We start from the raw sequence: 21,881 nt of genomic DNA, 5'->3' as shown, positions 1-21,881 counted from the left end.
AATCCGACACATTACAATATCTCCTTGAAGAAGTCGTTCAAGGACTGCGAGGAAATCATTGCATCAAGATTTTTACCAAGCCCCTTGGTACACCATACCTTTTCAATATACCACACGTTGACATAAAACTTACCTGGTGTTGTACAATCATATAATTGTGAAGCCTCGTAAATGTTCAAGGAGAGTTTAAAGGATTTCGGGATCATAGCGATTTCCTCTTCATATTTTTTATTTCGGCTCCCAAGTGTGAAACCGTAAGATAGTACGTGCAATGCACACCATAATGCACAATAGCTGTGTCTCGTTTCTGAGTTTTACAACAGTATATCCGGAGAATTGTCAATACTTGAAAATCGACGCATGTTTGAGATGTCGGAAGAGCTAGGAACAATTGAAAAATTTTAAATGTTTGAAAACTATAAACATTTGGAAACCTAATTATATACAGGAATTATCCTACAACAATTATCAAACCCTCATATATCATATATCGTACATCGTACAACTTCGTCGCTGAAAGACAAGATAATATACATATCATACAATATGCAACATGCTGCTTCATCTAACCCCCAAAATTCCATTTAGGGAATATAGGAAGCAACATCCTGCGCGACAACGTCACCTAGGCCAGTCAACACCAATTGGCGTTTTTTGTTTTGTTCTTTTCCGAAATCTGACTCGGTACCGGTGGCTGCACCTTTGACAATTCCTGGCACACCCGTTGGGAGAAAGCTCGTGAAGACATCGGTGACATCCTAGGCGGGAATTAGTGAGGTGTTAACAAGGAGTCAAGTAGAATAAAAATTAGTGAAACTAGAAACTTACTTTTTGAAGTCCGGTGGCTGTTTGATCTGGAATTACATCGGCCGCGTCGGATTGGCGACGCATCTGATGGGGGGATGTGTTAGTCCTGGTTTTTATTCATTGCTAGGTATCTATGTGAAGTTGATAGTAGGATCGACATTAACGCCGCCATTATTGGAAAAGATTTGATTGCCATTGCCGAAAGTGTTGCCATTTCTAGACAGTGAATTAGTGAACAGTCTGAATATATTTGGGTATAGAAGAAACTTACCCATTGTTTGAACCTGATCCATTACCATTACCATTTCCATTCCCAGAATTGGAAGAACCAGCAGTATTGGAGCCACCATTACCACCCAAAGTGTCTGTAGCTGTGCCAATAGCGCTCGCAGCATCTCCAGATGATGATAGAGAATTGGTAATGGGATCGATGGCAGCAACCCATACACCATTGACGTATGATGATAGAGTAGGGGTTTTTGATTTCCTTACCTTATTGAGGATACTGAATCCTGAGTTTCCTGACCCGATAGAATTCTTGTTTCCAAAAATGTTGCCGTTGCCATCTGAACTTCCGCTGTCATCTCCATTGCCGTTTCCATTGCCCCAGTTCTCGTTTCCGGCACTATTGAAGTCAGTATGAGCACTTTGAGACGAGTGGAAAATTGTGTTCATTAATCGGGACTAGCCGGCTAGGATAAGATCCCCTGTCTAGATAGTTCTGAGACTTTCAATATTGAAATTGAAGGGCTTAATAGTCCGAAAAATTCGAATGCTCGAGATACTTTCGACATTCAAAGATCACTGAATTTTGGATTGAAGTATGGGATTATAAACGCTCTAGAGATAAGGAGTACTCACGAATTACCATTACCATTACCATTCAAGTTGCTCAGGGCACTGCCCAAGACATTTGAGCCATCACCACGCTTTAAGATGCTTATCCCCGAGTTATCACTTCCAATAGCATTCCCGTTGCCAAATTCATTGCCATTTCCATCCCATGATCCTGATCCATCACCATTCTGTGTATTTGGTTAGCTGTGTTACGCAGAAAGTGCAAGGATACATACACCGTTACCATTATGGGCATTGCCATTTCCAGCAGCATTGTGCCCACCGTTAGAATTCAAGTTTCCGAAAGCGCTGCCCAAGACATTTGAGCCATCACCACGCTTCAAGATGTCGATACCGGAGTTTCCACTACCAATGGCATTTCCGTTCCCGAAAACATTTCCATTTCCATCATTCGATCCTGATCCATCACCGTTCTGCATATAATTAGCCAAAGGTCTCAAAATACCAAGGAATACATACCTCATTTCCATTGCCCTTATTTCCATTGCCAACGGAATTGCCCTCGCCATTCCAGTTCAAGTTACCGAAGGCTGAGCCAAGACTTGAGAATTTAGAAGATGGTACGGGCGCAGAAAGAACAGAAGCTGTGAGGGCAAGAAGCGCCAGAACGTTCTTAGTTTGCATGTTGAAACTTGGTATGATAGATGCCTTGTAATAATTAAAGGTCGTACAATGGATGGTGCTTAAGACAGTATTGAGCAATGTGTAATGAAGTAGGATTTTATGAGGAAGTTAATGATACCTGGATGAAGGGCAGATCGATATTTATATGCAAATTTCTGTCCATATTTTGTACAGATGGGATGGAGTAGATATCTAGTCCTCCACTGGCGTTCTAGATTTGCAGATCTTTGAGCGCTTCACGAGGACCGATGTTCGATGGAAAGAGGCATTCACTTCTTCGGAGGATTGCCGAAAGGTGCTTCAGAAAAGGCCCAACCAAGTTATTGACGAGAGATCATATCAATGATGCTCAATGTATGTGGTGGTGATTTGGATCATTGAAGAGGTGTATTGAGGGATGATCGGATTTACAGGTAAAGATCTGCGCTACATCCTGCGGTTTACAGCGTGGCTTCATATGTTAAAGGCTAAAGAAGCTAGCACCGGAGATTTACAAGCATAAAATGTAAATTAGACTTTTGATTCTCATTTGATATAAATGAAAGCCACATTCGTCAGATTAGGAAGTATAAAGTGGGTAGCCTGCTCCGATTAGGAATACGAACAGACGCTTAAGGTTAGCGAGAACCCCCACAGTCTAAACAGTTTAAGATTGTTGATAAACCCCGGGGAACAAATTCCCCTAGACCTTTCATCTTTGACGCTTACTAATTTATTCCGAGTTAAACTAAGTATCTCGTCATCAATGTCAAAGCAGTGATTGAGTTGTGCACTATTGGAACAGCAACGACGCAGGGTTTCCGGCAGTCTGGAGTAAAATCTGAGAATAGGAAGCCTTCAATTTTACGAATTCTGACAAATTATTCAATCAAAATAATTTGGAATGCTGGATTCAAGGACTCGCGTCCAGTCTACTGGTCTAAACTATTAGAGATTCTACAACGACATGATTTGAAGTGAATTGTGAGAGAAGAAAAAAGAGCCGAGGGAGCTAGGCTTTTCAATAGCTTCAAATGTCTTCTATAAACAGGTGTGATAGGTGTAGTGGAAAATTGAAAGTGCCATCCAAAAGATACCTGTATCCACTGGAAATTGGAAAAAGATGGAGATGGATGGATAGCAGCGAGCCCGAAACATCATTCAATTCCGCAGCGGCAGTTTTTCGTAGTTGAGAGATTTGCCACAATCTGGTATTCTATTGCTGCCTTGCAAATTTAGGTTTCCATAAACAATTTAAACATGCTTAATGAAATGACATTTTGACAGGAATTGCATCTGTTTCTGAGTTCCCTTGCGATTGATCGAAGTTCAGAGTCGCTTGATATCAAGCTAGAGTGATGATTGGGCTAAGCCAGGAGACGCTAGCTGATGAGGTTATTATATGGAGGCACTAGACTGGACCTCGGAAGTATAGAATATTTGAACTTTCTCTCCTCACCTCACTAAATTAAGTTTTAACCACTATGTTGCTAAAAGCTACCTAGTTATCTATCTAGCTGGGTGATTTACGCCTCTTGTCCTGTGATCTTCATGATATGGAGATTCTTACCTTCATACCCTGCATACATCACCGGAAGTATCTCCATCGAGATTAAACTCAATACCAATAGTGCACTGTGCGCCATCCATTTCCTTGCCGGATGGGCAACAAAAAAATAAAAAGTTGTCTGAAAATCACAATTTCACGGTTTCATACAGTAATAATGAAAAACTGCATGGTACATCTACTTCCAACTAACCATCATTCCAGGTTGAATGTATTTAATCTTAAAATCCTAGACTTTGAATTCCGTATGGCCTCCGAAACCGCTGTTAAACATGTACTCGAACAATATTCTCAACTTGGTTGGGTAGACTGACAAATGGAAATTTCTGTTTGTAAGAAACAGTTCAATCATTTGGAAAGATGCTTCCGCACCAAGAATTGGTGTAGATCATCCGCATTGTACTACTTTACTGTCTTTTCAGCTGCCTTTCGAAACTTACTCAATATTAAATGTTCGATCCCGGGAGCTTGGCACCATATTTTGGGCGCCGCCTAGCATATACGGTTATGCCTTATTCCAAGCATCCCTTTCCTTGTGGCGATCGTCCAAATAGTCATTCGACGTCAGCGGTATTAATTTGCCGGCCGTGGGTTGTTGTGGCTCCGCGGTGCAGGTCACCAGTCTTATTTTCCAAGAAATCAGCATCGAAAGGGAGATTTGGACTACCTTTACCCGTGTCAATCTTTTGTAAACATCGATTCTCAGCAAAGATTGCGATGAATTCAATTTTCGTCCCGGTTCAATCAGGTAAGAAAGAGCAAATCAGTCGATTCCGATATGCCGGCCTGGTTCTCTGAGCTAGAGACTTTTCGTTGCGCCGTCGATTATGTGGAGATGTTCCCATTTGAGAATATGGACATATAAGAACCGTGCTTTCCTTTCTCCTTTTTATAACAGCCTCACATTCACAATAATTGCCGTCTTTCATCAATCCATTTACCTCTTATCCAATTCATCAAATCAAACGTCATACCAGATATAAATATACAATCATGAAAGTAACAGCCATTGTCGCACTATTGGCATTAACTGCGAGTGAAGTCGCCGCGTACCCTCGATTGGGTGCAGAACATGCCGAAAGACTCGCAAAATCTCAACTTGGCAAGCGAAGTACGGCTGCTCGTGACCCACTTCAAAAGAGAGCCAGTTTTGATGCTGCGTCGCAGTACGTTAGCACGACAGGAAAGTATGCTTTTGTACCACCAAATTTCGGCGCAGGAGATGTTCGAGGACCTTGTCCAGGATTGAATGCCGCCGCAAATCATGGATACATCCCCCACAGCGGAGTCGGTACTATAGGCGACTTTATTGATGGTACCAATAGGGCATATGGCATGTCATTGGACCTCGGAACATTTCTTGCTATTTTTGGCGCCGTGTTCGATGGCGACTTGCTATGTATTTTTGAATGCTTCCTTTCGTGTTCTGTTACTGACATCTCATAGCTTGGTCAATTGGTGGACCGACACCTAAAGTTAGCCTTCCCCTTGGCAATCTTTTGGGGCTCACTGGAACTCCTCAAGGCATTTCTGGCTCCCACAATAAGTACGAATCCGATACCTCTCCAACTCGCCCAGATCTGTGGCTAGCTGGACAATCCTATAATCTTGAAGTTCCACTATTCCAGAAGTACTACGATGCTTTGGTCGAAGGTGTTGGTGCCGACGAACAATATCAGAATCTTCTTGACTTCAGAATCGACCGCTTTAATAACTCTATCACAACCAACCCCTACTTCTTCTCTTCGCCCTTCGCAGGTGTTCTCGTTTCCCCTGCCGGCTATAATTTCCCAGTCCGAATGATGTCGAACAAATCTGCAGAATTTCCGGAGGGTTCATTGACTAAGAAAGATCTGATGTCTTTCTTTGCCATCACAGGCGAGTCTGGCAACTTCCAATATAACGTCGGCAATGAACGTATTCCAGACAATTGGTACAAGAGAGCTATCGGCGATGAGTATACCATCGCTGGTTTCCTTACTGATGTTGTCGATTATGCTCTGCAATATCCACCTCTTCTTGATATTGGTGGAAATATGGGAGCGCCCAATACTTTTGCACCTGTCAATCTTGGATCTTTGACTAAAGGCGTGTTTCAAACTGGATCCTTACTTGAGGGAAACAACTTGGAATGTTTCGTTTTTCAAGTCGCACAAGCAGCACTCCCAGATATTGCTGCCGGTGCCGTTGGGAATCTTGCAACTACCATAAAGCCATTTACTGACGTTGTTACTCAACGTCTTGGTGGCTTGGGCTGCCCGCAATTACAAGGCATTGATGAAAGTCAATTCTCCGAATTCCCAGGATACACTAATTGCCAGGATGGATGTACGGAGTATTAGGCGGTTTTGAGGGCAAGGGCTGCATGATAGAAGGGAAACATCCTAACGTTAATGATTTATGATTGCGTCGAAGATTATAGCGAACTCTGAAGCAGAAATTATTGATTTCTTTGTATTATAATTTGTATAAATTAATGTAAACTATTAATTGAAATGTACCTACTTTGGGATTTGGGTTCCCAGGAATATGCTTAATTTAGTGTCAAATTCGTCTGGGAATATTGCAAGATACCCGCACAGCTAGCTAATCGTATAAACTTGGCTAGTGTTCTTCGAAATTTCGATGGATGGTGAACAAAATCGAAAATCACGGCATGTCTCTTTTATAGGTATTGACCATTGGAAATATGCTGCACACGTCAAGAGTTTGGCTTGATCTTCATCGAACTACAAAACCGGCGCTGAAATCAATTCACGTACCAGTAACAAGCTTAATCTTACCGATCGCGCCTGCTTGTCAGCCTTGTTAATCTCCATAAAACGAGGCTGAGATCCCCTCATCTTGCATCTCGAACCTCTGCGATTCTTCATTCTCAATACCAGCATTATGAATTTGGCACTAACGGATCCGTTTGTTCTTGCACAAGATTATCCAGAATCATCGACTCTCACTCTTCGCAGCGGCCATGCTTCCTGCGTGCGCTTCAATCGCAAAGGCGACTTTCTTGCCGCGGGCCGCACTGATGGCACAGTCGTGATTTTTGATGTTGAGACCAACGGCATAGCACGGAAGCTCAAAGGACATACACGACAAGTGCAATCGCTAAGTTGGTCGCGCGATGGCAGATTTCTACTCACATCGAGTCAGGATTGGACATGTATTATTTGGGATTTGATGGACGGGAGTATCCTGAGGACTGTACGATTTGAGGCACCGGTATACTTGGCAGAATTCCATCCTTGGACACAGTGAGTCGAAAAATGCCATTCTAGTCTATCTTCAGGACGGTGACTGACTCTTTCTGCTTATGCTAGTTTGAAGATATTAGTCTCATTGTTTGAAGATCCGCCCCTACTGGTAGATCTTACGAACCTCCAAGTAGTGAAATACATTCTACCTTCAACTATTAAAAAACGAACAGTATACGGAGAAGACGAATCAAAACCGATCGCACCACAAACCACAACAGTCGCAATCTTCACCGCCTCGGGAGATCACATTCTTTCGGGTACTAATAAAGGGTGGCTGAACATAATAGAAGTGGCTACGAGGACGGTCATTTACTCTACAAAGCTGTGCACCGGCGTGTTACTTTATATGAGGCTTACAACTTCTGGACGAGACGTGGTAGTCAATGCTCAGGACAGAATTATTAGGACGATCCAGATACCGAATTTATCAGCTGAGGATCTGGACCCTGATACGATAGATATTGAAGTCGAGCACAAATTTCAAGATGTGGTCAATAGGCTGAGTTGGAATCATGTAGCGTTCAGTGCAACAGGCGAATATGTAACGGCTTCAACATTCAACAACCACGATATTTATATATGGGAAAGAAATCACGGAAGTCTGGTAAAGATTTTGGAAGGGCCCAAGGAAGAGCATGGGGTGGTTGAATGGCATCCTCACAAGCCGATGATTGCGGCATGTGGTTTGGAGTCAGGAAGAATACACATTTGGTCCATAGTTCCGCAGCAAAGATGGTCAGCTCTAGCACCGGACTTTGCTGAAGTCGAGGAAAATGTTGAGTATATTGAGAGAGAGGACGAATTTGATATTCATCCCCAGGAGGAAATTCATAAAAGGAGATTGGATGCCGAGGACGACGATATAGATGTTCTAACGGTTGAACCAATCAAGGGTGATGTAATCGACGAAGACAACGCATTCAGGATGCCGGTACAACTCGATGGTGATGATACCGAGAGCGAAGAAGAGTTTGTAGCTGTAGGCAGGGGTGAAATGAGAAGGAAAAGTCCATCGGATGGACGCAACTACCAACTTGATTCGGAAGCAATTGGCAGTGCAGATGAACAGCCTCGAAGGAAGAAAGGTAGAAGACGTTGAATCATGCATTCTTCTAAATTTTCGATGAATGGCGTTTTCTAGGCAAGCATGTGGTCTGGAGTTTAAGGTGGGAAAGATATGTTTTCGGTGGGTACTTGACTGACTTGCATATCATATGCAGCCGTTAACCAATTAATAGCTTACACATTAAGAATGAAATAATCTAGCAACAAACTCAACCAGCACTTCCCTTCGTTATCTTATCTCACAATTTTTGCATAAAGTATTTATACAAGACATGAATCTCCCGTTTCTAGTTTTTCGAAACAGTACGAAACTCTTTGGCCATATAAAAACGCCTCGAATCCTGCAAATCGCTTACACATAACCTTTTCATTCCTGATCCTCCAACCACACCACAGTGTTGTTCACCCGTCTTACATTCCTATCACATCTTTACCTAAAAGGTGGCTGCATCCAGGGTCTTACCCCTCACCCTGAATTCACTTACATAAACAACGTGATAAAGAGCTCTTTCTCACCATGTTATCAAGACCTACTCCTCCTCTTCTCACAATAAAAACGACATCTCTTGTGCCTCCCACAAACCTCATAGCCGTTTCTACAAACACATATAGTTCCGGTACTGGTACGCAATCATCAAGTTCAGAATCCGCAACGACGTTATCGGCTATTTCAGCAGTTGCTAAATCGGCACTCCCGATTTCGAGAGCGGGATTGTCGAGGAAGATGTCGGGATTGTCGACTATGGGGAAGGGAGAGGCGAAGGAATTTGATTATATTGTTATTGGGGGTGGAAGTGGTGGAAGTGGGACGGCGAGGAGAGCGGCGGGACCCAAGGAAAAAGGGGGGTGGGGGAAGAAGGTTCTGCTTGTGGAGGAGGGGAAAAGTGGTGGGACTTGTGTTAATGTTGGGTGAGTTTTTGAGCGCCTTTATCTTGCGTTTGAGCAAGTTGAAACACAAATTTATGGATCCTTGATGTCTGAGTATCTTCATCTTTCTAGTCAATTTGAAGAGGAACCCTTTCTTTATACGTTTTTCAGTAGAAATTCTGTTCATGTACTTAATGCCTCAACTCATATCCTGCAAGGCACTGACAACAACACAGCTGCATCCCCAAAAAACACACTTGGAATTTCTCTTCCATGGCTGAAGCCCTCCGTGCTAGCCAACACTACGGCTATGAAACTCCTTCCAACATTCCCTTCAACTACGCCGCTTTCAAAGCCAAACGCGATGCCAAGATCGCTAATTTAAACCGTGGTTACGAAACTAACTGGGCACGCGAGGGAATAACTCTCGTTCGTGGAACCGCCAAATTTGTCGCTTCGAAAACCATTAGTGTGGAGTTGGAAGATGGAAGTGGTGTTGAAACATTCAAATCCGAACATATCTGTGTAGCTACTGGCGGCAAACCCATTGTACCGAAGATTCCCGGCGCCCATTTTGGTATCACTAGTGATGGATTCTTTGGACTTGAAGAATTGCCCAAGAAAATTGCGGTGGTGGGAGCAGGATACATAGCAGTTGAGATGGCGGGAATGTTGAATGCTATCGGAGGCATTGAAGTCCATATGTTTATACGCGGAGAGAAGATTTTACGGAAATTTGATCCTATGGTTTCGGAGACGATGACGAGGACGTATGAGGAAGCGGGGGTTATCATTCATAGGGGATATAAGGGGTTTGCGAGAGTGGAGATGTGGAGTGGGAAAAAGAAGAGTGAGGAGAAAGTGTTGAACTTGAGATGGGACGGGGATGATGGGAATGGGTTGGTGGTTAATGAGGTACTTTGGGCGGTGGGGAGAAGTCCAGAGACGGAGGGATTAGATTTAGGGGCTGTGGGGGTACTGACAGATGAGAAGGGGTACATTCGGGTAGATGGATTCCAGAACACAAATGTGGAGGGAATTTACGGTCTGGGAGATGTGACGGGTCAGATGGAACTCACACCTGGTATGTATTTTTGTTTTTCCCTGCTCGAATGCAATGAAATGGAGGAGTATCTAACATGTAAAAAGTTGCTATAGCAGCCGGTCGACAGCTTTCCAACCGTCTTTTCGGTCCATCCCAATTTTCCCAATCCGCACTCTCCTATTCTCTCATCCCAACCGTCATCTTTGCGCACCCTGAAGTCGGTACTATCGGTCTTACAGAACCTGAAGCCTTCCAAAAATACGGGGCTGGCAATCTCAAAATTTATCACACAAAGTTCGCAGCTATGTTTTATGATTTCTTTCCGCCAGAAGAGAAGAAAGGTATACCAACTGAGTTTAAAATTATTTGTGAGGGTGAGGAAGAGAGAATTGTGGGATTGCATTTGATAGGACTTGGAGTTGGAGAGATGTTACAGGGATTCGCGGTGGCAGTCAAGATGGGGGCTAGGAAGAGAGATTTCGATGCTTGTGTGGCCATTCATCCAACAAGTGCGGAGGAGATTGTTACAATGAAATAGAGATTGGTGGAGGAAAATGGGAGTGATGTGGTGAAATGGGATTATGGGTATAATAGATTCATGGCTGGGTGGACAGGTAGATGAATTGATGGATTGGAAGTGGTAATAGGTGGCGAATTGAACAAAGCAAATGGGATGGACACATTGTGAACGAAACTGGTACAATCAAGGTCTGGTCATAGGGGTTTTTTGTCATGATAATGAATTATAGACTGTTTTCTTTTAAGCTTGAGCCTGCCATACAAAAGTGACGAGCGAGAACATGTCTGCCTACACAACAACTATCTTGACTGTACCTGTAAATGAGGATGTCTGATCAATCACCCGAAAATCTACTTGGAGGGTGATATGATTGCATTCTAATTTACAGTACTGAATGCCCTGGTGAATATAAGATTACATGTTTGATAGAATCCAGCTCAGAAATTGTGTCATTCATATCACCTAATGGGAACTAGTTTTGTGGCAGATGGGTGCAATCTAACATCAAACAACATCAAAGTAAAGGATTGCTTTGTTATCTCTGGGCCATCAGTCATAGCTTGTAAAGCAATCAATGGCAGTTTGCATCATGCAGGCAATACGTTGAAAGGATCTTCAACTTGAAAGCTCAACCTTTTCAAAGCTTTTACCAATTACCTGGGCAACTATTGCTGAAGAGCTTTTGAGCGCAATACTATTTGAATGGTAATAGTCCAAGACTTGACTATAAAGCTAAGATCCGGGTATGGGTAGATGAGGGTGGAAGGATAGACAGAATTGAGGGGGGTAACTCGTGTAAAAGGAGAGATGAGATCCGAAGAAAATGTCTAATTATGATCAGTGATTAGACTGTGAAGGTGAAGTTGAAAGCACATCTAAGGGTATATTACTTTGGACAAATAGTAATGAAATCACAAATAGCTTAACAGGGCTAGTGGTGAAGAATACATCAAGGTAAAATGATACTTGTTCGTCCTTTTGAACCTTTCTAGGTATAGATATACCATTTTGATTATGAGTTTCAAGCTGTATCTAGAAAGAGATTGTACTAGCTCATAGTTAAAGTTAAAGCTGGGATGAGCTTCTTAGAATTAATTCATTGATAGCAGATACTTCATCAAAGAACAAGATTCACATTTCTTTGAACTTTCTCAAAATGTTGATTTCCTCTCCTTTTTCATTCCCTTCAACTTCACAGGCCGAATGAGTCTTTTCGGAGTGAATGTTTGAAACAAACTCGTCAGCCACATCTCGGATATGATTGGTCCACAAGAATACATTTGTTAACTAACTGTATTAAGTTAATCGGCTATCCGGGAGCCTCATCAATCAGCTTTCTTTCGCGACAGATCAAAGGAACCTCCTCCTCACGAACCCCATCCACCACCATCAACAACAATACGACAATTTGTGGAATCGCACCAAAAGACGTGGATTCCTCATTGCTGGTCTTTCTAAAGAGGAAGAAACTGTATACCCTCTTTTATTGACAGCATCACCAGTTCGATCGAGTCGTTCGGTCGGAGAAATCGAAAATTGTCCTTCAGGCCGAAGGCCTGGCCTCTACCTCTGGATCGCAATATCAACATCCTATCCATCTTGCACATAGACTTGCTTGTTTTTCGATACGGCTCCTTCTGCGAATTACTACGACCATATTTTCGAGGTAAAATCGCGTCGCAACGTTGGGTACAGTAGTTGATCTCTATTTATACCGCTCGTTGCCACACTTAACTTTTTGACCTTCAACCTTTACAACAATTTCTTAATAAATATCAACAACCGCCAATATGGCGAATCTTAATTTTGCGCATTCAGATGCGCCTTTGCGAACCATCGAGGAGATACAATTTGGTCTCTTCTCTCCTGAAGAGATCAAGAATATGAGTGTCTGTCATATTTTGTATCCTGAGACCATGGATGAAAGTAAGATGAAGCCGAGAGAAGCAGGTCTCAATGATCCCCGACTCGGATCTATTGATAGGCAATTTAAGTGTGCTACTTGTGATCAAAATATGTCGGAATGTCCTGGTCATTTCGGTCACATCGAATTGGCTAAACCTGTTTACCATCCTGGTTTCTTGAAGAAGACAAAGAAGCTTTTGGAAATGGTCTGCCACAACTGTGGTAAAGTTAAACTAGACAGGGTTAGTTTGCAACCTACTTGAAGTGGTTTGTTTCATGTGCCTTGATGCTAACATCAAATATCAGAGCAATCCAGCTTACAAGGCAGCTGTCTCCATTCGTGATCCTAAGCGCAGATTCGAGGCCATATGGAAGCTCTGCAAGGTCAAGATGGTTTGTGATAGTGACGTACAGATGAACGAGGAAGAGTTCAACGGAGATCCAAAAGAAGCTGCAAAGAAATCGCATGGAGGATGTGGTAACATTCAGCCCGAAGTTCGTCAAACTGCTTTGGCTCTGTGGGGTACATGGAAGGCACCTAAGGATGAAGATGGAGAGGCAGTACAACCCGATAAGAGACAAATCACTCCGGAAATGGCCCTCAACGTCTTTCGCAGCATGACCACCGCTGAAATTCAGGATGTCGGATTGAATGCAGATTATGCTCGTCCTGAATGGCTGATCATCACTGTTCTACCAGTACCACCACCTCCTGTTCGACCAAGTATTTCCATGGATGGTACTGGTCAAGGTATGCGAGGAGAGGACGATTTGACCTACAAGTTGGGTGATATCATCCGTGCCAATGGTAATGTCCGTCAAGCCCAACAGGAAGGCTCGCCTCAGCACATTCTACAGGATTTTGAAACCTTGTTACAATATCACGTCGCAACTTACATGGACAACGATATTGCTGGTCAACCACCCGCTCTGCAGAAGTCAGGTAGACCTGTCAAGTCCATTCGTGCTCGTCTCAAGGGTAAGGAAGGTCGTCTCCGTGGAAATTTGATGGGAAAGCGTGTCGACTTCTCTGCTCGTACTGTCATTACTGGTGATCCCAATCTTTCTCTTGATGAGGTTGGTGTTCCTCGCAGTATCGCAAGAATTCTCACATATCCGGAGACCGTTACACCATTGAACATCGATAAATTACATCAGCTTGTCAAGAACGGACCAGATGAGCACCCTGGTGCCAAATATGTCATCAGATCTGATGGTACGCGTATTGATCTCCGCCATCACAAGCGCGCAGGTGCAATCTCACTTGAGTACGGTTGGAAAGTTGAGAGACATATTGTTGATGGTGACTTCATTATCTTCAATCGTCAACCATCCTTGCACAAGGAGTCTATGATGGGTCACAGAGTTCGAGTTATGCCTTACTCCACCTTCCGTCTCAACTTGTCTGTTACTTCACCATATAACGCAGATTTCGATGGAGATGAAATGAACTTGCATGTTCCGCAAACTTACGAGACTCGTGCCGAGGTCATGAATCTCTGTATGGTTCCACTTAACATTGTTTCCCCTCAAAGAAACGGTCCTCTCATGGGTATTGTTCAAGATACACTTGCTGGTGTTTACAAGATCTGCAGAAGAGATGTTTTCATTACAAAAGAACATTTGATGAACATTTTGTTATGGGTTCCAGATTGGGACGGTGTCATTCCTCAGCCAGCTATTTTGAAGCCACGTCCTAGATGGACTGGAAAGCAAATTGTCAGTCTGATCATCCCTAAGATCGTCAATTCCTACAACGCCAGCAAGGATAAAGAGCATCTGCATGCGCCATTGAACGATGACGGTTGTTTGATCCAAGAAGGACAGCTTATGTATGGTCTGATGGCCAAGAAGAACGTTGGAGCCTCTGGAAACGGTATCGTTCACATCGTTTTCAACGAGCAGGGTCCAGATGCTGCAATGGCTTTCTTCAACGGTTGTCAACGAGTCATCAATTACTGGCTTCTTCACAATGGTTTCAGTATCGGTATTGGTGATACGATTCCCAACAAGGAGACAATTGAACAGATCGAGAAGGCTATCGCCAAACAAAAGGCCGAAGTCACAGAGCTTGTCGAGAAGGCCACTAGTAACGAGCTTGAATCCCTTCCAGGTATGAACGTTCGTGAAACCTTCGAATCTCAAGTTTCCAAGGCTTTGAACGAGGCTCGTAACACAGCTGGTACAAAGACTGAGGATGGTTTGTTGGATATCAACAACGCTGTACAAATGGCCCGCTCTGGTTCGAAAGGTTCTACTATCAATATTTCTCAGATGTCTGCCCTGGTAGGACAACAATCTGTTGAAGGTAAACGTATTCCTTTCGGTTTCAAGTATCGTACTCTTCCACATTTCACCAAGGACGATTATTCTCCTGAATCGAGAGGTTTTGTTGAGAATTCATATTTGAGAGGTCTCACCCCAACGGAGTTCTTCTTCCACGCAATGGCTGGTCGTGAAGGTTTGATCGATACCGCAGTCAAGACTGCAGAAACTGGATACATTCAACGTCGTCTCGTCAAAGCTCTTGAGGATGTCATGGCTAAATATGACGGTACCGTCCGTAACTCGCTCGGTGATATTGTTCAATTCGTCTATGGTGAGGACGGTCTCGACGGTGTCATTTTCGAGAACCAAAAGATGGATCATATCAACATCAGCAATAAGGCATTTAATGATCTCTTCAAACTTGAAGTTATGTCTGAGCGTATCTCAACCGATGTGTTAGAGCATGCAAACGAACTCTACGGAGATCTCGAGACTCAACAACTCCTTGATACAGAGTTTGCTGCTCTCGAAGAGGACAGAAGACTCCTCCGAGACTTCGTACATTCCCGAACCAAGGAGAAGGATGACGACCACTTCCAACTTCCATTGAACATCATCCGAATTATTGACAGCGCAAAGAGATTGTTCAAGACAGATGACGGAAAACGCAGTGACTTACACCCTAAAGATGTCATTCCAAGAGTTCAACAGTTACTTGATCGCATGATAATCGTCCGTGGTACTGACGAACTTTCCGTTGAAGCTCAATATAATGCCACAATCTTCATCAAGGCTCAGTTCAGATCTCGTCTTGCTTATAAACGCATTGCACTCGGTATGCATCTCAACAAGCTTGCGTTTGAACACATTCTTGGTGAGCTTGAGAGTCGTTTCACGAGAGCTTTGGTCAATCCCGGTGAGATGGTTGGTGTGCTTGCTGCACAGTCTATTGGAGAACCAGCCACACAAATGACCCTGAACACCTTCCATTTCACTGGTATTTCATCCAAGAACGTTACTCTTGGTGTTCCACGTCTCAAGGAAATTTTGAACATCGCTCCAAACATCAAGACACCGTCCATGATTGTTTATCAAGACGGTGCTAATGCCAATCAAGAAACTGCCAAGTTATTGCGTAGTGCTGTTGAGCATACTACCTTGCGCTCCGTTACTTATGCTACCGAGATCTACCACGACCCTGACATTCAATCCACTACCATTGAGGACGATGTTGACATGGTTGAGTCTTACTTCATCATCCCTGAAGAGCACCACGATTCTCCAGATAACCAGTCCAGATGGCTTCTTCGTCTTATTCTTGATCGTCAAAAGATGTTGGATAAGGGACTGAAGGTCGATGATGTTGCTATCAAGATCAAGGAAAATTACCCCAAGGATTTGGCTGTCATCTTCAGTGACAACAACGCTGAGCAACAGGTTATTCGTATCAGAATGATCAAGCAAAGTGATTCGAAGTACGATGACGATGACATCGAAGAAGACATTATGCTCAAGCGTCTTGAGGCTCATATTCTCGATACTTTGACTCTTCGTGGTGTTCTAGGTATTGACAGAGCTTTCTTGAACAAAGATGTCAAGCTTTTCGAGAAGCCTGATGGTAGATTGGTTGCAAGCAGAGAGGACAAGGACTGTGAAGAATGGTACCTTGATACCAGTGGAACCTCGTTGAAGGACGTCTTGATTGTACCAGGAGTTGATCCTCGACGAACCTATTCCAATCATTTCATCCAGGTCTTCGAAGTCTTCGGTATCGAAGCTGCTAGATCCGCTTTGATGCGTGAATTGACCATGGTGTTGGCTTTCGATGGTTCTTATGTCAACCATCGCCATCTTGCCCTTCTTACTGACATTATGACTTCGCGTGGTCACTTGATGGCTATCACTCGTCACGGTATCAATCGTGCAGACACAGGAGCTCTGATGAGATGTTCTTTCGAAGAGACTGTTGAGATCTTGCTCGAAGCTGCCGCCGTAGGTGAATTGGACGACTGCCGTGGTATTTCTGAAAACGTTATGCTTGGTCAGCTTGCTCCTATGGGAACTGGAGAGATGGATGTGTTGCTCGATCCGAAGATGCTTGAAACTGTTATCTCTGACAACAGCAGAATGGGTCTTATGGCAGGAATTCCTGTTAAAGGCAGTGAAGGTGGTGCTGCAACTCCTTATGATGGTCAATCTCCACTCAATGAGGGTGGCTATCTCGGTACTCCCGATTATGGTGCTCAATTTTCGCCCATTCAAAGTGCTGGTTCTGATACACCAAGCGGCTTTGCTACTGAGTACACTGTCTTTGGTGGCGGCGCGCATAGTCCTTATGGAGCTGGTTCTAGAAGCCCAGGTGGTGGCTATTCCCCACACAGTCCTTTCGCCACATCTCCATCCTCGCCAAACTTCTCTCCTTCCAGTCCCGGGTACAGTCCAACTTCGCCAGCCATGGGAGGTGGTGCAAGCCCTGGATTTGCTCTTTCGCCTCGCTTCTCACCCGTTAGCCCTGCGTTTACACCCACATCTCCTGCCTATAGCCCTACTAGTCCAAGTTTCGTGTCTCCAACTTCGCCTTCGTATAGTCCCACGTCACCAAACTACTCGCCAACCTCTCCAAATATACATGGATCGCCGACCAGTCCTTCATACAGTCCAACCTCCCCCTCCTATTCACCAACATCTCCAAATTATAGTCCCACAAGTCCAAACTATGCTGGAAATAAAGTGTCTCCAGGCTCAGGTCTTTCGCCAACCAGTCCTGTTTACTCTCCAACCTCTCCAAATTGGAGCCCGTCTTCACCCCAACACCAAGGCAACAGCACTTCTCCAAAATATTCTCCAACAAGTCCTTCTTACTCTCCTACCTCTCCCAACTTTTCTCCATCGTAAGTCGAACCAACATCATTCAAATCAATATCCAAGTGCTAATATATTATAGATCTCCTCGCGGTGGAAACAATTGATTTTTTCTTTCCTTCTTTAATGTATCAACATTGCCTAAAAAAAGAATATGCATATGGTTTTCGGGAGTTCTGGGTGTATCTGCTCATAATTTTCAAGCTGAAGATTTGTTCATTAGCATTTTGGGTCTTTTCATATTCCTGCTATGGCGTTCATGGGAAGTCTTTCTTTTAAAGCCTAGTACCTGAATTTTGCTTTAGATTCTTTTTGCAGCCACCCAAAATTGTATTATGGCTGAAACTTTCAGAATGGGGTGGTCAATGCACGCACGCATGGGATATTTGAACATGAAATGAGATTTTTGAACATGGAAGGGCTTTGAGGGAAAAGAAGATGAGAGAATGGGTGAATGAAGGATGAAGAATGGATTGAGATAAACAAAGGAATGGATGAGACAAGATGATCTTAGATGTCTGAAATGCATTTATGAACAAATCAATTTATATTGTAAACTTCATGTTTTTATGTGTATGATTCCTGGGTGTGATATTTATGTTTTGTGATTGAGGAGGTTGTGATGAAATATGTGTATACGATATGTTCAAATTCCTAATGAGTGTTTGTTGATAGAAGTTGAGGTGTAATTGAGATGCGATGTTTGGAGAGTTGTGACTCACTATAGGCATTAAACTTGACTCATTGCGAAGTGTGATATGAGTATCGGGAGGATGATGGCGAGTTATAAAGAGGTGAAAGGTGGAGGATGAGGAGTAGAGAGGATGGAGGTGTGAGGTTATTAGAAAGTGTTCTGCATATGTAGCTTCTTCGGGGGATATATCTATATATATACGTATCCTACAGGAAACATTGATTGCTCAGGGGACATCAATTTTCGATGAACTCTGACATCATTGTATTCAGCGGAGTCTTGGATTGGCAGATTCCTCGATTATTCCTAGAACTGTTGGCTGTGAAGCCTATTATTCTGGTTGAGGAATATGCATGAGGATATCGGGAGAAGATTCGCGCTTGAATGAAGAAAAGGAAGAAGGAAAATGGAGGTCTGGGGAGGGAATTTACGTTTACTATTTTTACAATTCTTAGATACATAGACCTTGGAAGATGTTAATCGTGGCTGGGAGAACGCGATTTTGGGGTATGGAAGGACCTCTTCTAGTAGATGGCACCAACGAGAAAGAGATATTAGGAGCAGAGCTCTTCTGGGGATGGGATTGCAACAGAGATTCGTGTAAAGCCGAGCGCGTCAATTTGTTAGGTACTTATAGGAGTGTTCTAGTCACCTCTATTCTTTCTTCTATATAAAAGTAGGTTGAGAGTGCTAAATCCACAGTAGCACCCTTTGAGTCGATAGCGGCATGAACATGTGTATGCATTTGCGCTGTATTACGCACCATCGAGAAATCTACATTTAAGAACTTAACTGCAATAATATCAGCAATTCATTACTGAGAAGCTATTACAGTAGCATTATGAGATTTATCTACTTAGGTATTCTCACATCCAGCGAGTCCTCAAGCCCAGCTACTCCATCGGGAAATCCTCTCATACATGCTAGAACTCGCCAGGCCTCTCGTAACTATCAGAAAAATCACAAGCACAACCTCTCCTCTCTCGAGTCTTCCATCACAAGCACAAAGGCATTAATTACCTACCCACATAGATACCTAGCACCTTCTTAATAACATCCCATCAACTGCCGTACTCAAGTCTTTCAATACAGCTACCGTAAATGTTCTTATTCACTCATTCCTTCATCACAAGATTCAATATCCTCCATAAATTCCAAAACAAAATTTCACCTTTGCCTCTCAGCTAAACTCCACACGATTTTTAATCGCGTATTCACTCTTTATTGCAGAGCAAGATCTAGTAAAAACACGTGTTTTGAGCAAGTTATAAATTCACTACTTGTATTATTACTTTTACATATATAGGAGTTGCTTCCGAGGTTGGATTTCTTTCACTTGTTTTCTTCTTCATAAAGCATCAAGATTCGAGTATTTTAAGATCACTTTTCTTCTGGATTAATTTTTGCATCGAGGCTCATTTTACTTCTTTTAGCTTGAGTGCTGTCTTTGATGATTTGGATTTGTTTCGAATCATATCTATCTTTTTGATTACGATAATCTTGAAGGCTTAAGGCAGTTCTTGAAAGGTACCTAGAGACTGCGTTTTGTGTTGCGGATTGTTACTTGTAGAACTACTCGCGACCATATTTCCCCCTTTAAAAGGATCGCCTAGTGAAGCTTCTCGAGAGCAAAAGTTGACTGTGATTCTCATCAACTCCCTCCAGCGCAGCCATCACCACCACGACAACAGCAGTCTCCAAAAAAGAATGTCCGCGGCAACAACACCCGCAAAAGGAATAGGCGGGCGCAAGCTCAAGTCCTGGGAACTGGCTATCCAGACTCCCGTCGACATCTACTCTAACATGTCCGACTTTCTCGCACACATTGCGGATGAACCACTTGGACCCGGTCTAGCCGCTATCGCAAACAAACTTTCCCAAATGTACGAAGCAAATGATAACGATGCTCGACATTTCACTCACACTTTACAGAGAAGATTTCAGAAAGAATGCGATGGATATGATACTGATACAGCGAGATTTATTGGAGACTTGGCTTTGGGATTGCAGACGAGAATTGAAAGTCTGGATAAGGCGATGCCGATTCCGGAGGATTGGCCAAGGCAGATGGAGGATGTGAGTAGTTTTTTTTTTCATAGCTAGTCCTTTGAACTATCTATATAAAAGTGAACTGACCTCTCATTTTCTGATAGTGGCATAACAAACAACTGTCGGCTTTCCAACTAAAGCTCAAGCAGAAGAAACAAAAAGTCACTGCAGCTCTCGGAAACCAGGACTCGGAAGCGAAAAAGAAGCGCACAGCAGTGTTTGTAGATCAAGAAAGAAAACTCTTGAATCTATTCTGGGAAATCAAGAGATCGTTTGTATGCTCTCCTCCTCTCCCATTGTGAACCAAAACTCAAAGCTAACAACGAATAGGATTCAAAAGAACGAACTCTTGACGAAGTAACCAGCACGTTGGCGCTTCAAACACCTATACGAACAACCGCTCCTAATAGTTTCTCCTCGGCTCGTACGATGCTACCATCTAGTCCTACGAGATCGATGACTACACCGAGTAGAGAGAGACCGATGGGTCCGGAGAGAACACCATCAAATAAGAGACAAAAAACTGTTGATCATTATGATTTGACTGCTTCGCCTGAATCACCGGAGCGGTATTAAGTCCTTGATGCGGAGAATTGGTGTATGAGTTTGGGATTATTTGCGGATATTGGTGCTTTACTGTGATTAGGATTTGGTGGGTTAGGGTTAGGAAAATGGGGATTCCGATTACTTGAGTTACCGTTACTGCTTGGTACCACCTTGCACCTTGGAGCTACCTGAAAACAAATAAATTGATGTCATTCTGTTGCTATTAGATGCTTTTGGTGATAGAAGATGCATTAACAATGTCATGTTGAATGAATGGATCATTGAGGATTAGGGTGGCTTCACCTCTTGTGTCAAGGTTCTATAACAGTAGATATATTCTCGAGCGTACATTTTAGTAGGATTATAACAAGAGCGGGAATACGCCAATGTTCCTATTGAAAATGAAATGCTACAGAACCTATGCTTCTTCGCTCTTCAACCCACTAGGGAGAATTGTCTTGAAAACTTCAAGCAGTATCGAAATCCCAGTTAATCAATACTAACAACCAAGCTTGAATGTGAACACCAAATTATATTCAAGTCTCGTTCTTGACAGTAGAATATTGAATGACTGCAACTTAGCAGGACATCAAGTAGCCTCTTGTCCATTATTTGAGTAGTGAGCTAAAAAGTGTTCATATACTGTATTGGGATGCAAAAATTTCCCTCCTCTTATGTATTACCGCGAATATATGCCTTCTGTAAATCCTAGGAGATGTCTTTAAATGGATAGCGTTCTGTTCTGTTCTCTTATGACAGTATCTGACAAATGCTCGAGATTGATTGGGAAATTGGGTTTCCCTTTCTCATTCGAGTTTTTCAAATGGTCTGTGGATATCCTGGCGTTGACTGAAAATTAGACCATGTTGTCTTTGTAAACTTGGTCAAGTTTGATGCAGGTGCTCATGTAGAGGTTGTGGATTGGATCGTTGCTACTTTGAGCAAGCAAATGGATATTGATAGAATGAAGA

At 43.1% G+C, this 21,881-nt stretch overlaps 6 protein-coding genes across 7 annotated transcripts; 5 read left to right on the top strand and 1 right to left on the bottom strand.

The window, feature by feature from the left end:
* Positions 1 to 418: 418 nt before the first annotated feature.
* Positions 419 to 2,289, bottom strand: EAE97_001295 (uncharacterized protein; the record flags this gene model as incomplete). 2 transcript variants are annotated; one of them, XM_038871805.1, is made up of 6 exons in its annotated part: positions 419 to 758; positions 829 to 891; positions 1,300 to 1,432; positions 1,669 to 1,832; positions 1,881 to 2,078; positions 2,125 to 2,289. In XM_038871805.1, 6 exons carry the CDS (start codon positions 2,287 to 2,289, stop codon positions 585 to 587), a joined length of 897 nt encoding a protein of 298 aa, XP_038737706.1. The 2 variants fall into 2 exon arrangements, with proteins under 2 accessions (XP_038737706.1, XP_038737707.1); XM_038871806.1 differs by lacking the exons at positions 419 to 758; positions 829 to 891 and adding an exon at positions 939 to 1,023 and having other exon boundaries at positions 1,079 to 1,432.
* Positions 2,290 to 4,828: 2,539 nt separating this feature from the next.
* EAE97_001294 (uncharacterized protein) lies at positions 4,829 to 6,177 on the top strand (the record flags this gene model as incomplete). Its single annotated transcript, XM_038871804.1, has 2 exons — positions 4,829 to 5,234; positions 5,282 to 6,177. The coding sequence occupies 2 exons, from the start codon at positions 4,829 to 4,831 to the stop codon at positions 6,175 to 6,177; spliced, it is 1,302 nt and encodes a 433-aa protein (XP_038737705.1).
* Positions 6,178 to 6,724: 547 nt separating this feature from the next.
* On the top strand, positions 6,725 to 8,188 carry EAE97_001293 (uncharacterized protein; the record flags this gene model as incomplete). The annotated part of the gene is made up of 2 exons (XM_038871803.1): positions 6,725 to 7,086; positions 7,153 to 8,188. The coding sequence occupies 2 exons, from the start codon at positions 6,725 to 6,727 to the stop codon at positions 8,186 to 8,188; spliced, it is 1,398 nt and encodes a 465-aa protein (XP_038737704.1).
* A 483-nt stretch (positions 8,189 to 8,671) lies between these two features.
* Positions 8,672 to 10,604, top strand: EAE97_001292 (uncharacterized protein; the record flags this gene model as incomplete). The annotated part of the gene is made up of 3 exons (XM_038871802.1): positions 8,672 to 9,063; positions 9,258 to 10,105; positions 10,171 to 10,604. 3 exons carry the CDS (start codon positions 8,672 to 8,674, stop codon positions 10,602 to 10,604), a joined length of 1,674 nt encoding a protein of 557 aa, XP_038737703.1.
* Positions 10,605 to 12,376: 1,772 nt separating this feature from the next.
* Positions 12,377 to 17,728, top strand: EAE97_001291 (DNA-directed RNA polymerase II subunit RPB1; the record flags this gene model as incomplete). The annotated part of the gene is made up of 3 exons (XM_038871801.1): positions 12,377 to 12,733; positions 12,798 to 17,650; positions 17,704 to 17,728. 3 exons carry the CDS (start codon positions 12,377 to 12,379, stop codon positions 17,726 to 17,728), a joined length of 5,235 nt encoding a protein of 1,744 aa, XP_038737702.1.
* A 2,294-nt stretch (positions 17,729 to 20,022) lies between these two features.
* Positions 20,023 to 20,940, top strand: EAE97_001290 (uncharacterized protein; the record flags this gene model as incomplete). Its single annotated transcript, XM_038871800.1, has 3 exons — positions 20,023 to 20,391; positions 20,469 to 20,639; positions 20,695 to 20,940. The coding sequence occupies 3 exons, from the start codon at positions 20,023 to 20,025 to the stop codon at positions 20,938 to 20,940; spliced, it is 786 nt and encodes a 261-aa protein (XP_038737701.1).
* Positions 20,941 to 21,881: the final 941 nt, after the last annotated feature.

The sequence above is a fragment of the Botrytis byssoidea genome (genome assembly GCF_014898295.1).
Source record: "Botrytis byssoidea strain MUCL 94 chromosome Unknown BBYS_002, whole genome shotgun sequence".
Classification (NCBI taxonomy): domain Eukaryota; kingdom Fungi; phylum Ascomycota; class Leotiomycetes; order Helotiales; family Sclerotiniaceae; genus Botrytis; species Botrytis byssoidea.
This window is presented reverse-complemented; position numbering and strand designations above follow the sequence as displayed.